This window comes from Bidens hawaiensis, unplaced genomic scaffold (genome assembly GCF_021521415.1).
Source record: "Bidens hawaiensis isolate Kalapana, Puna unplaced genomic scaffold, B.hawaiensis_p1.1 tig00044707_1, whole genome shotgun sequence".
NCBI lineage: Eukaryota > Viridiplantae > Streptophyta > Magnoliopsida > Asterales > Asteraceae > Bidens > Bidens hawaiensis.
The window spans coordinates 65,895-81,175 of record NW_027497938.1 but is presented as its reverse complement, the minus strand read 5'-3'; the positions used below and the strand labels follow the sequence as shown (position 1 = coordinate 81,175).

General features: G+C 37.8%; 2 protein-coding genes across 2 annotated transcripts; both read left to right on the top strand.

Annotated features, from left to right (window-relative positions):
• The first annotated feature begins 11,371 nt into the window (after window positions 1–11,371).
• On the top strand, window positions 11,372–12,392 carry LOC143595133 (uncharacterized). Its single transcript, XM_077074246.1, has 3 exons — window positions 11,372–11,749; window positions 11,891–12,053; window positions 12,205–12,392. The coding sequence occupies exons 1-3, from the start codon at window positions 11,372–11,374 to the stop codon at window positions 12,390–12,392; spliced, it is 729 nt and encodes a 242-aa protein (XP_076930361.1).
• A 211-nt stretch (window positions 12,393–12,603) lies between these two features.
• On the top strand, window positions 12,604–12,990 carry LOC143595132 (uncharacterized). Its single transcript, XM_077074245.1, has one exon. The coding sequence runs from the start codon at window positions 12,604–12,606 to the stop codon at window positions 12,988–12,990; it is 387 nt and encodes a 128-aa protein (XP_076930360.1).
• Window positions 12,991–15,281: the final 2,291 nt, after the last annotated feature.

Here is a 15,281-nt window from a genome sequence, read left to right as displayed (position 1 = left end):
GGGCTGTATAACTAGTTTGGGTATAGCTGTTAGGCCCAGAACATGACCATAGTCTTAGATTGTGACGTTGTATACTATGAAATGTTTAAAACTGGATTTGGCTCAGTTTCACCGTTTCCCGAGCCTAGCCAAGTTGATCGTTTACGTGTTTCGGGAATAAGTAAGATCATAAAAAACTTAAGTAAATATATTGATTGATAAAATGATTTGATTTATGAAAGAATTTTAAGGTTTCGGTATCTGGTTTGATCGCAGGGTTCGTTTCCGTTTTCACACGGGTTTGATTATACAAAACACGTACAATCCACCCGAATTGTCCGGAATTCTCGTAAAAAGTTTGTTTTTATCAATTTCATTCAAAAATATGAATTTTGACCACTTTTGACATTTTGACATACCAGTCAGTCCATTAAACACAAAACTGCCGGTTTCGTTAAAACCATTATAATTTAAATCTTTGATTAATCATAACTAAATATGTACTTATATATAAATTATGTAAATTTTTGTAAAAATACATTAAAATATGGAAAATTTTATAAAAATATTTTCAGAAATTTTATGATTAATTATTTATTTATAAAAATTCATTTAATAGGTTATAATCGTGTAATAAATGGCCCGTTTATATCAAACGACCTCCGAAAATTCTGATAATTTTAAAAAATGGCCTCATTGTTATTACATAGCCCCTGAAAAATCTCCAGAACCTAACCTTTTTGAAAAAATGCCTTTTTGTGCGTTTTTCGGCTGTTAAGATTCGGTTAAATCATAATTGCACAAACCATACTTAAGCATTTCCAATGATCCCCAAACTTTACCAGTGATCTTACCATCAAATATTAATCTCAAAAACCAAGTTTCATAATTTTTCAATATGTTTAGCTATTTTTCCCAAATAAATGCTCATAAACGGAAATAAATTCACCAAATATTCTCCGTTTATCGAAAAATTACCAAATTTGAACAGGGACTCATTTAAATGATCCCTAATGTCCCTGAAAATTTTCACAAGCTAAAAACAAGCAAGTCACAACCTAATACTAAACAGCCCTTAAACGAGTGTTACGGGTTTACCTTGTCGGTTTTTGATGAGTTTTGCTAGCTTAAACGACTTTCCGGGTCTCGGGATGCAAACTCAGTGTATTTACATATCATATAACATCAAACCAAGCATAAATCATCCATGTGACAGCCTTGATATTAGGGTTTCGGTTTTGGGTTCAAACCGAACTTTCAAACCGTAAAAACGTTATATTCATGTTTTAATCCGTTTTTTTGACCAAAAAAGTATATGTTCCTGGTTTGTAAACATGTTTAACATAAAAACATGATTTTACTTGATTTTTATTGTTTTTGGATGGTTAAACATGTTTAAAACTAATCAAGGATTAATTTTTCATGGTTAAACTATGTTAATCATGGTTAAAATCAATGTAAAAATCAATATTTACCTTAGGGTTTTGATGAAGCTTGATGAAGAAGAGTATGTTCTGCTGATTTCTGGAATTTGTTTTTTATAAATATCTTCTTAATATTTACATATATATTATATTGTAAAGGGGTGGGCCTTCCCCCTTAGTTGCGGCTGCAAGCATATAAGGCCCATTGGGCCTCCTTTTTGGCCCAATGGTGCCTCGGTATTCATGCCACACGTAAACGTGTAAGGCCCCGTTACCGGGAGCCCTACTTTCGTGTTGGATTTACTCATAAACACAGTTCTTACAAATCAGAGTTCATTAAAGCTTTACGCGAAATATAAAACTTTCATAAAACATTACATAATTCATAACTTGTCTCAAAACATCCTATGTCTTTCAACATTAAGCATTAAAATTAAAACATCATAAGTCTTCAGATGCCAGACTCTTATTCAGTGCCACGTGTCTCCTCAAGCGAACTGCCTCATCCTACTCACATGCGTGCATACTAAAAGTCAGCTACGCTGAGTGAGTTCTAGTTAATCATATACTATACAATACACATAATCTTATATTCTTTCATTCATACTTTCATACTTTCATACCTTCTTTACATACATAATCATACGTTTTAAAGAGCCTTTCGCCCTATAACCTCACAGATATTATAAGGGTCTGGTCCCTAACATCACACATATTATAAGGGTCTGGTCCCTAACATCACAGATATTATAAGGGTCTGGTCCCTATCATCACAGATATTATAAGGGTCTGGTCCCTAACATCACAGATATTATAAGGGTCTGGTCCCTAACATCACAGATATTATTTAGGTCTGGTCCCTAACATCACAGATATTATAAGGGTCTGGTCCCTAACATCACAGATATTATAAGGGTCTGGTCCCTAACATCACAGATATTATAAGGGTCTGGTCCCTAGTTCTCGAATATTAGTAGGGTTCGATTCCCTCTTCGTTACCATACAACCATACATCATACCTCGAGTATTATTAGGGCTCGGTACCCTTTTCGTAACCATACAACCATCATTTCCTTCTTTTATTAACTTTATCACGTTCATACACATAAGCATACATATCATACTTACCATATACATAGCGTTACAACCTGACAGTACGTGCAATATCCGAAGATCGTTCACGTACCATCAAGCAATCATTCATACATATCACATCATTCACATAAGGAATACACTTATCTCCTAGGATAAGCGTATTAACAAACATATTGAGTATGCACACAGCCCCGAAAACATAACACATAAATGGGGCTAGAAACTCACCTGAACACGGTTACGTTCACCGTTAATCGTAATCCCTCTCTTCAGTTGTGCACGGCTGACTGTATAACAAGTATACGTATCAATTAACTATCACTACTCATATTGTATTTCTATCTTTATATGACCCACAACGACAGCGCCCCTGGCAGCGGGGTCAAGGGGCTGCAGCCCCTAGCCGGGTCCAAGGGGCAGAGCCCCTTGCTGGGGTCGAGCTGCCAGGTCAGCTTGGAAAAATTTTATTTCCATTAACTGTCTTAACACATTTTTCATTAGGTTTTTAATTTATTTTCTAATCGAACTTGACTTTAAGCGAAGTTAAACCTTAGGCGAACTTAGCTTTAAGCGAAGTTAAACCTTAAGCGAACTTAGCTTTAGGCGAAGTTATCAGTTAGGTGAACTTGGCCGTAAGCGAAGTTATCAATTAGACGAACTTGGCCTCAGGCGAAGTTACCAGTTAGGCGAACTTGGCCGTAAGCGAAGTTATCAATTAGGCGAACTTGGCCTCAGACGAAGTTATCGTTTTGAAGGCGAAGTTATCGCTTTGAAGGCGAAGTTATCGCTTTGAAGGCGAAGTTGCCCAGTTCGCGGCAAAGTTGCCCTGTTCAGCCACTGTTTGGTTTCTATCAAGCATTTTGGCGATTTTAACACCCTTGTTATGGTTCGACATCACCCACTACGTTCCCCAACCGCTTTCGGTTGTATATATATACTATAAAGCTTGGATCTTTAAACTTTAAAGATCAAGAATCATACCTTTTTGTGCTTGTTTAGATCTCGTTTAACTTGTTTAATCACAACTAATCGTTCACTCTCTCGGATCTCGTTCGTTCCTCTCCCTCGGCCGGCCGCCGGCGGTGTGTGTGGTGTGTGTGTTTTGGAGTGTTAGAGGATAAGGTGGAATGAATGGTAGTTTAGGGTTTAGGGGATATTTATATCCCTTAAAGCCCATGGACCTAAGGCCCATTCTTATTTAACCCATCTCAATTAATCTAAGTCCATGATCCGCCCCTTACTCGATATTAAATAATTAATAACGCGAAATCACTAAACGTAACTTTCTTTATTCAACACTATAAATTTTTAGGATGTTACAAGTCTTCCCTCCTTAAAGAGGTTTCGTCCCCGAAACCTAACTATTACATAAACAAACTAGGGTAAAACTTGCGCATCTCATCCTCGGCTTCCCAAGTAGCATCTGATCCCTTGCGGTGTTTCCATATCACTTTTACCAAAGGTATAATCTTGTGACGAAGCTGCTTCTCCTTGCGATCAACGATCTCTATCGGTTGCTCGATGTAGTTCAATTGTTCATCAACCTCAATGTCTATCAATGGCACGTGAGACGTGTCATCAGCTAGACACTTCCTCAGATGAGAAACATGGAAGGTTGAATGAATTCCTTCTAACTCATCGGGTAAATCCAGTTTATAAGCTACTTCACCCACACGATTTACAATCTTGAACGGTCCAATGTACCTCGGACTCAACTTCCCCCTCTTTCTAAAACGGATAATTCCTTTCCAAGGCGAGACCTTAAGCATCACATTGTCGCCAATGTTAAACTCAATTGGTCGTCGCCGCTTATCTGCATAAGACTTTTGTCTGTCTTGAGCGGCTTTCATTCTTGCTTTGATCTGATCGAACCTTGAAGACGTTTCTTGAACCACTTCTAGGCTTCCCATTTCTTTCTGACCAATCTCACCCCAACACACCGGGGTTCTACATCGTCTACCGTAAAGCATCTCAAACGGTGGCATACCAATACTTGAATGGTAACTGTTGTTATAGGAGAACTCTGCCAGATGCAGATGATCATCCCAACTTGCTAACGTTTCTGACGAGATGGCCTCTCGTATGGGCAGAAAGTGAGCACTCTTGGTCAAACGGTCCACAATCACCCAGATGGTATTATGTTGCTTAGCTGTACGAGGTAGCTTAGTTATGAAATCCATGGTGATGTGTTCCCATTTCCACTCAGGTATCTCTAGCGGTTGCATCTTCCCATAAGGCTTTTGGTGTTCGACTTTGACTTGTAAGCAAGTTAAGCACTTACTAACATAATTCACTACATCATTCTTCATTCCTGGCCACCAATAATCTCTTTTCAAGTCTTGGTACATCTTTGTAGCTCCAGGATGGATTGAGTACCTTGACTTATGAGCTTCATCTAAGATTCGACTTCTAAGATCACCATGGCGTGGGATCCACATACGGTCGAACCTAGTCTTAACTCCATGAGTGTTTTCCATCAACTCATCTTGCTGGCCATAAATCCTTTCTTTCTTTACTAACCCTTCATCTACTAACACCTCTGACTGCACCTTGATGATTTCTTCAAAAAGACTTGGGTTCATGATCAACTTGTATGACTTCACTGTTGCAAGGACTTCCTCATTCTTACGACTTAACGCATCAGCGACCACGTTAGCTTTACCGGGGTAGTACTTAATCTCACAGTCGTAATCCTTTATCAATTCTAACCATCTTCTCTGCCTCATGTTCAATTCTTTCTGCTCGAAGAAGTACTTTAAACTCTTATGATCTGTATAGATAGTACACTTAGTACCGTACAGATAATGCCTCCATATCTTAAGAGCATGCACTACAGCTGCTAACTCCAAATCATGCGTCGGATAAGTACTCTCATGGACCTTCAACTGTCTAGACGCGTAAGCTATCACCTTCCCTCGTTGCATCAACACGCAACCTAACCCTTGATGCGAGGCATCAGCACAAACAACGAAATCCTCGTCACCATCGGGTAGAGTAAGGATTGGAGCTTGCGTGAGTCTCCTCTTTAATTCTTCAAAGGCTTCTTCTTGAAACTTTCCCTAACTGAATACTATCGACTTTGGAGTCATACCGGTCAGCGGTGCGGCTATCTTGGAGAAACCTTCGATGAATCTCTTATAGTAGCCAGCTAACCCTAGGAAGCTTCGTATATCAGTCGGATTCTGCGGAGTCTTCCAATTCGTTATTGCTTCAATCTTAGCTGGGTCCACAGTAATCCCTTCCGGATTAATCACGTGACCTAAAAATTGCACTTCTCTTAACCAGAACGCGCACTTCGAAAACTTGGCATACAACTTCTCTTTCTTCAGAGTCTCCAATACCTCTCTCAGATGCTCAGCATGGTCAGACTCGCTCTTTGAATAAATCAATATATCATCAATGAAGACGATAACCGACTTATCCAACATCGGTCGACACACCCTATTCATCATGTCCATAAATGCTGCAGGAGCATTTGTTTGACCGAATGACATTACGAGGAACTCGTAGTGTCCATACCGCGTTCGGAACGCTGTCTTAGGGATGTCTGCCTCTTTCACCTTCAGCTGATGGTAGCCTGATCTGAGATCTATTCGTGAGAACCAACTTAAACCTTGCAGTTGGTCAAACAGATCATCAATTCTTGGCAAAGGATATCTATTCTTAACCGTATCCTTATTCAACTCACGATAGTCTATGCACATTCTCATACTTCCATCCTTCTTTTTCACGAACAATACTGGTGCGCCCCACGGGGAAACACTTGGTCTTATGAAACATTTGTCGAGGAGTTCTTGCAGTTGGGACATCAATTCTTTCATCTCGGACGGTGCTAGATGGTAAGGTGCTTTTGCGACAGGTTGGGCTCCTGGTATTAAATCTATCTGAAATTCTATCTCTCGCTCCGGTGGTAACCCCGGAAGATCCTCAGGGAATACTTCTGGGTAGTCGCGCACAATAGGAACATCTTTCATTTATTTTGTCTCGGCCGTAGCGTTGACGACATACGCCAGGTAGGCACAACACCCTCGCCTTAGCAAACCCTCGGCTTTTATCATCGAAATGACATTAAGCCCAGAACTTTCCTTATCACCATAAACCGTCACCGCACTACCATCCAAGGACTTTAACCTTATTATCCTACTCTTACATACTATCTGAGCCTCAAACTCAGACAACCAATCCATACCCAAAACCACATCGAACCCTCCCAAGGTCATAACGTACAAGGTAACCGGGAACTCACGTCCTTCCAATTCTATCTTACAGTTCTTAACCATTTTTGTTATTTAAACCGAAGTGTCACTGGCGGTTTCTACTACAAAAGTTTCAGACACTCGGCAGCCTTTCATTTTAGCTAGTTTACTAAATGTCGTAGCTACAAAACTTCTATTCGCACCAGAATCAAATAATACGGAAGCAGATATGCCGTTTACCAAGAACGTACCGGTCACAACATCAGGAATCTGCTTGGCTTGTTCTTTGGTCAGCATGTAGGCTCTAGTCCTCGGCCTTGCTTGACCAGAATCTTTCTTCCCTCTACCTCCAGCCTCACCTTCAGTGCACTCTCTTGCCATATGGCCTGTCTTGCCACATTTGTAACATGCTGACTTCGCACCGCACTCATTAGCATAATGCCTTACCTTTCCACACTTATAACAGGCATTCGACCCCATTCTGCATTCTCCACCATGAGCCTTTCCACATTTGAGACAAACATCAGAACTTCTACCCCTCTTGCACTCACCACCATGCATCTTTCCGCAGGTCCTACACGATCTCTTCTCCCACACTTTCTGTTTCTTATCTTTGGGGTTCCATAACTGAGTACCGGGTCGTTTAGCAGGAGCGACCCATTTCTTCTCTTTCTTCTCGTCTCCCACCACCACATCATCCGCAGCCAGGTCTGCATAGACCATCTCTGGAAGTTCGACAGCAGAATCGAAAGTAGCAGGTTTACTTGTCCTGACTAACATGCGGACTCTCTGTGGTAATCCCCTCACATAACACTTGATTCTCTTAGCCTCAGTGCTGACCATATCGGGTACCAACCTAGACATTCGGTTGAACTCTGTAGTGTACTCACGATGTGTCATCGTCCCAGCTTTCAAGTTTAGGAACTTCATCTCCGCCCTTTCAACCTCGGCGTTAGCACAGAACTTCTTCATCACTAACTCCTTCAGATCGTCACACTTCATCTCTTTGATCTCTTCACGGGTCTTCCTCTGCTCCACACTCTCCCACCAATACATAGCCTCATCTTTAAATGATTAGGTGGCATAACCGACAGCTTGGTCAGGACGACACTCGCTGATTCGGATAATTTTATCCATGGCGGTTATCCACTGAAGAGTAGCGATTGCGTCTCCTAAACCAGTCAGCTTAGGCGGGTCACAACCTTTGAAGGACTTATAGTTGCAACCGCCTCGGCCCCTCTTCCTATCATCAACTTTCACAGACCTCACCTCACTTGAATCACCCTTTTCCCTCTCATCATCTTTCCTACCATTACCACCTGCCCCTTCAACAGTTCTTTCACGGCTTCCAGCAGACCCTCCCGGAGTAATATTCTTCACAGCAGTGGCTACAGCTTGAATAATAGCTGCTTGAATTGCGGGATCCAGTTGAACTCCTTCATTGTTTTCCGGGTTTCTCCCAGTTGCGCTTCCTTCAGCTTCGGTGTTGGAAGTTGTCTCAACCGAAGGTTGCTGGACACGACGAGGCCTGCCGCGTCGTCCAGTGTGACCTCCAGCTCCAACAATGTCTCCAGCTCCAGCCATCGTATTCTAAAAGGGAAAACACAAACATCATCACTCAAGGAACTATTTAGTACAAGGATAGCAAGGCTAATAGGTAATAACAGTGGCCAGCTGTGACTAGCTGATCACGTTGCTTTCCGTATCCTATACACTTCTCTTTATGAGTCTCTTTGTGCTGGTTCTACTTAAGCAGTTAGTCAAATCAAACAATCGATTATTCCTATCCCTGTCGTTCATATATCTTTTCTTTCTCATTAACATATATCATTTAATCATACACTTTACCTTTACGGATCTTGCTTGAGCGACACATGGCATTCTTGAACTGGCATCTTCTTTCCTTTCTTACATAAATCCCATTCTCTGTTCGAGTCTAAGCATGTAGGATGCTTAAATCTCTCGAACTTTGCTCTGATACCAACTTGTAAGGCCCCGTTACCGGTAGCCCTACTTTCGTGTTGGATTTACTCATAAACACAGTTCTTACAAATCAGAGTTCATTAAAGCTTTACGCGGAATATAAGACTTTCATAAAACATTACATAATTCATAACTTGTCTCAAAACATCCTATGTCTTTCAATATTAAGCATTAAAATTAAAACATCATAAGTCTTCAGATGCCAGACTCTTATTCTGTGCCACGTGTCTCCTCAAGCGAACTGCCTCATCCTACTCACCTGCGTGCATACTAAAAGTCAGCTACGCTGAGTGAGTTCTAGTTAATCATACACTATACAATACACATAATCTTATATTCTTTCATTCATACTTTCATACTTTCTTTACATACATAATCATACGTTTTAAAGAGCCTTTCGCCCTATAACCTCACAGATATTATAAGGGTCTGGTCCCTAACATCACAGATATTATAAGGGTCTGGTCCCTATCACCACAGATATTATACGGGTCTGGTCCCTAACATCACAGATATTATAAGGGTCTGGTCCCTAACATCACAGATATTATAAGGGTCTGGTCCCTAACATCACAGATATTATAAGGGTCTGGTCCCTAACATCACAGATATTATAAGGGTCTGGTCCCTAGTTCTCGAATATTAGTAGGGTTTGATTCCCTCTTCGTTACCATACAACCATACATCATACCTCGAGTATTATTAGGGCTCGGTACCCTTTTCGTAACCATACAGCCATACAACCATCATTTCCTTCTTTTATTAACTTTATCACGTTCATACACATAAGCATACATATCATACTTACCATATACATAGCGTTACAACCTGACAGTACGTGCAATATCCGAAGATCGTTCACGTACCATCAAGCAATCATTCATACATATCACATCATTCACATAAGGCATACACTTATCTCTTAGGATAAGCGTATTAACAAACATATTGAGTATGCACACAGCCCCGAAAACATAACACATAAATGGGGCTAGAAACTCACCTGAACACGGTTACGTTCACCGTTAATCGTAATCCCTCTCTTCAGTTGTGCACGGCTGACTGTATAACAAGTATACGTATCAATTAACTATCACTACTCATATTGTATTTCTATCTTTATATGACCCACAACGAACGGGGGTCCGGGGGCAGCGCCCCTGGCAGCGGGGTCAAGGGGCGGCAGCCCCTAGCCGGGTCCAAGGGGCAGAGCCCCTGGCTGGGGTCGAGCTGCCAGGTCAGCTTGGAAAAATTTTATTTCCATTAACTGTCTTAACACATTTTTCATTAGGTTTTTAATTTATTTTCTAATCGAACTTGACTTTAAGCGAAGTTAAACCTTAGGCGAACTTAGCTTTAAGCGAAGTTAAACCTTAAGCGAACTTAGCTTTAGGCGAAGTTATCAGTTAGGCGAACTTGGCCGTAAGCGAAGTTATCAATTAGGCGAACTTGGCCTCAGGCGAAGTTACCAGTTAGGCGAATTTGGCCGTAAGCGAAGTTATCAATTAGGCGAACTTGGCCTCAGGCGAAGTTATCGTTTTGAAGGCGAAGTTATCGCTTTGAAGGTGAAGTTGCCCAGTTCGCGGCGAAGTTGCCCTGTTCAGCCACTGTTTGGTTTCTATCAAGCATTTTGGCGATTTTAACACCCTTGTTATGGTTCGACATCACCCACTACGTTCCCCAACCGCTTTCGGTTGTATATATATACTATAAAGCTTGGATCTTTAAACTTTAAAGATCAAGAATCATACCTTTTTGTGCTTGTTTGGATCTCGTTTAACTTGTTTAATCACAACTAATCGTTCACTCTCTCGGATCTCGTTCGTTCCTCTCCCTCGGCCGGCCGCCGGCGGTGTGTGTGTTGTGTGTGTTTTGGAGTGTTAGAGGATAAGGTGGAATGAATGGTATTTTAGGGTTTAGGGGATATTTATATCCCTTAAAGCCCATGGACCTAAGGCCCATTCTCATTTAACCCATCTCAATTAATCTAAGTCCATGATCCGCTCCTTACTCGATATTAAATAATTAATAACGCGAAATCACTAAACGTAACTTTCTTTATTCAACATTATAATTTTTTAGGATGTTACAAAACGTCGGTCCAAAATTTAATTCGGGTTCGGTTTTTTTTGCAAGAAAACTAGTTCGGGTGCGAAAACCAGCTCGAAAACGAGTGTTTTTCAGCTTCTTTTTGTAAAATAAGAAAAACGTACTGACTCGTTGTAAAATTCCAAAATATTTTCACGGATTACTTAGAACATGTCATATAAGTGTTTTATAAATCTTTTTCGGCTTAACGGATGCTACAATGCTCGTTTTGATATTAACGATTGCATTTAAGCTTATAGCTTATCGATAAACGAAACCTTTTTCGTTTAAAGAGTTTTAAACGTACTGAGGCCTAAATATCAATATGTTAGCCTCTATAATATATATATATAACTCGTATATGACCCCTCAGTATGTATACGGGTCATAATTAGTATCGTTCGGTTACTCGTTTAAGCACTACGAATTAACCGATTTATCGTTTACTTGCTACATAGTAAATATAATATACCTCGTTTTGTCACGAATGTCACAATATTTATTTCAGGTTTGATTCTTAATGAAGAGCATCTAAAAAACTTAGCACTCCTGGAAATTGAAAATTTTTTAATTTGAAACAACTCAAGTCTTAGAAGACATCAACAAATGCCTTTTCCAGATATAGAAACAATTTCAAGAGAAACTAATCCGTTGATGGTGGAAGAGCTTTCATATGATACCGAGACCATGAATAACGAATTTAATAATCTATTTGATTCGTTAACTGATGAACAGAGAGGGGTTTATAATGAAATAATGAACACTTTGGTTGATGAAAAAGGTGGCGTGTTTTTTGTTTATGGTTACGGTGGTACTAGAAAAACTTATTTATGGAAGACATTATCTGCATCTATAAGGTCAAAGGGAGACGTTGTGTTGAATGTTGCTTCAAGCGGTATAGCTTCTTTGCTGTTGAAGGGTGGAAGAACAGCACATTCGAGATTTTTGATACCCATTAATTTGACCGAAGATTCCATATGTCCGGTAATATTACAAAAAACTTTTTGTTACTTTTAATATTAATAGTTTTTTTTATTATATATTGTTTTATTTGTTATTCGAATATAAATTTTCTTTAAATAGGTTACGTTATATATATATTTTTTTCTTTTTTCTTATATTTAGGTTAAAGGAAATACCGACGTCTATGAGTTATTGAAAAAGACAAGCTTGATAATTTGGGATGAAGCACCAATGATTCATAAGCATGCTTTTAAAGATTTAGACAGAACTTTAAACGATGTTATGAATGGTGATTCTGCAAATACTTCCGAAGCACTTTTTGGAGGTAAGGTTGTTGTTTTTGGTGGTGATTTTCGCCAAATTTTGCCGTTGTAACTAACGGTACCAGAAGTGAATGTGTCAATGCTTGCATCAATTCTTCTTATATCTGGTCTAAGTGTAAGGTTCTTAAACTAACTAAGAACATGAGGTTACAGTTGGATGTCGATCTTCAGACGTTGAAAACATCAAAGAGTTTGCTGACTGGCTGTTAGACATAGATCAAGGAACCGTCGGTGGTCCAAATGACGGAGAGTCGGTTATTGATATTCCAGATGATCTGTTGATATTAAACTCACTTGATCCCATTGGTGATTTAATAAGGTTGTATATCCTGATATATTAGATAGATTCAACGAACTTACTTACTTTCAGGATCGCGTATTGCTTGCACCTTTGAATGAGGTGGTTCAAGAAATTAACGAACGTATGTTAGCCCTCTTTCCTAGTGACGAAGTCCAGTATTTAAGTTCCGACAGTTTAGCTGAATCTGAAGACGTTATGTTGATCCACATTTGTATTCCCCTGATTTGTTAAATGGTTTAAAGATGTCAAGAATGCCGAATCATAGATTGGTTCTTAAAGTTGGTGTTCCCATCATGCTATTAAGGAATATTAATCATAAAAAGGGTCTGTGCAATGGAACGCGCCTTCAAGTCGTTAGTCTAGGTAGGCGTGTAATTGAAGCTAAAGTTGTCTCTGGTACAAATATAGGATATCGCCCTTTAATTAGTAGAATAAGCCTTACACCAACTGATAAGAAACTTCCTTTCAAATTAAAAAGGAGACAGTTTCCTATTTGCTTATGTTTTGCCATGACAATCAACAAAAGTCAAGGTCAATCATTGTCAAGAGTTGGATTGTATCTTAAAAATCCCGTATTTTCTCATGGTCAGCTTAATGCGGCTTTGTCAAGAGTTAAGAGTCGAGATGGTATTAAGTAATTGATACTCGACAAAGAATCAAAGCTTAGAAATAAAACAACAAATGTTGTGTACAAGGAGATTTTTGGAAACTTAGAATGATAAATATTATATTTGTCATTTTTTTAAATTGTTCTATTCTACTCTAAGTGTTATCATGTAACTTATTTTGTTCTATACTTTTGTTATGTAGTTGTAAAACTTTTTTTATATTTGTTTAACCATAACTTATAAATTGTTATTAAGTTATTACTAAATATTTCAATTTTCGGATATATATGTTTTAATATATAGCATTGTTTAAAATTCAATTCCAAGTTTAAATATTTCAAATATTTATAATAATAATAATAATAATAATAATAATAATAAAAATAATAATAATAATAATAGCTAATAAAATATTACAAATATAGGGTAATTATACATGATAATTATATAGATATAATCATTTACATCATTGGAAAAATAAACCGTCACTTCATTTATATATTTTATAATTATCAATTTAATTAATCATCATCTTCTTCTTCTTCTTTTATAATCTACAGATTTTTGAAAACAAACTACGCGTCTATTGCTAACAAATGTCGATCATTGTCAACTGGAAGTATTCTACTATTTTATGTAAGTATGAATTTCTGTTTGGTGATTTCTTCATGATACAAAAAGATAATATGGAGTCGGTGATGATGTTTAATAACCTCCTAAAGCATCAGATTCATGAGATTGGTGTTCGGAAAGTTTCTCCTTGTATTCAAGAAACCAATCTCATTAATCTGTTACGTGAATACCTTGATGATCTCCACCAAGATGTTTTACCGTTTGAACATGTTAGGGATTGGTTTTTTTATCCTACTCAAAACAAAGTTGTTATTAACTTTGAGAATGGGCAGTATAAAAATTTGAATCCTAAACAATTATTGTCATGTGATGATTTGTTCCTTTTGAGAGAGCTAGATGATTTGAAGTTATCTAATCATAGAAAACAAATTGCACATCTTGACTTGGAAAGGGAGGTCAGTTTGAAGGTTAAATGGTTAGGCGAATGTGCAAACTATGAAAGTGATTATGATGGTTATCCCGAAAGTTTGTTGTCCGATGATGAAGGAGAAGGATTAATGCTTTAGATATTGTTGATAGACTTAAAAATATCAGTATATTGTCAACATATTTTTAGAACAACTAATAACTAAAATTATGAACTTTAGATATGTAGGTCAGACATAACAACTTTGTAATGCTTAGATTCTACTAATTATTATACATGTTATGTTCAATTTAATTTAAATGAATATTGTGTTGTTTTTTATAACTTTTCAGGTGTTTAGGAAATGGGAGTTTATGTTGTTATAACTTTTGAAGACTTTGATGATGTTTTTGTATCAAAGAACATGGTTAGTGTTTTTGTTAATGTCTTTTGGTGGTTTGGATTAAATTAAGTTATTGTAATTTTGAAGTTTGAATGTTAAGACAATGTAATTTTATAATTCTTTTGTAACAAATACGAACAAGTAGTATGTTAACTTAAACGTATGTTTAAATTGCTTTTTTATTGTGACATGTTATTCCATCCGCTGTTACGCGGGTCTATACCCTAGTAAACATTAAATAAAAATTGTTATTTTTGATATCATTCAATGATCAGGACATCTCAGATATATCAAATTTGATCACTTTTTGATTCTTTATCGGTTCAGAAAAGATTTAGTTTCCTTTTGTAAATTCCATGTGCTAATGAGTAGTTATAATCTTTGTGCATGCTCTTAGACCGTTATTCTAATTTATTTTTTTACTTTTAAGGTAGGAGCATTCAAAAATGGCAATGATGAAATTAAAGAACTTGTTGCAAATACATTGGCTGTAGTTGGGCTAAGGTGAATTAAAAGACAAATTGGTATAAAAAACCGTGGAATTTTGACCGTTTGTGTGAATTTGTATAGACTTTTTCGACATGTTTATTGTGAAATTCATTAATTTGTGACTTTGTTGTAAAGTTGGTTGACTTTGCTGACAGGGAGTTGAGGGCCATACGCCATCAGAGTTGTATGGAGGGATGAAAAAAGAGTGGCTTTAGCACGATCAATAATATATATGATACAACAAGCAATACAATAGAACATGAGGTATATATAACGATGCCCGGTTATTCAACTAATTAATATAACTTTACCCTTTTTATATGTGTAACAACTCGGATTTATTAAATTTAGATATTATCCGTTACTCGACCTGTTTTATGTTCAAGAAATTTTACCATAAAAAATATCGCGTATATGGGCAATTAATTTTTTTTAATTGTTTATTATATT

What these genes read in the sequence shown, in the direction of transcription:
- LOC143595133 (XM_077074246.1), top strand. Translation starts at nt 11,372, where the DNA reads ATGCCTTTTCCAGATATAGAAACAATTTCAAGAGAAACTAATCCGTTG. An exon ending in CCGAAGATTCCATATGTCCG is followed by an intron (nt 11,750 to 11,890) that starts GTAATATTACAA and finishes TCTTATATTTAG; the next exon opens with GTTAAAGGAAATACCGACGT. An exon ending in TTCCGAAGCACTTTTTGGAG is followed by an intron (nt 12,054 to 12,204) that starts GTAAGGTTGTTG and finishes ATGAGGTTACAG; the next exon opens with TTGGATGTCGATCTTCAGAC.
- LOC143595132 (XM_077074245.1), top strand. Translation starts at nt 12,604, where the DNA reads ATGCCGAATCATAGATTGGTTCTTAAAGTTGGTGTTCCCATCATGCTA.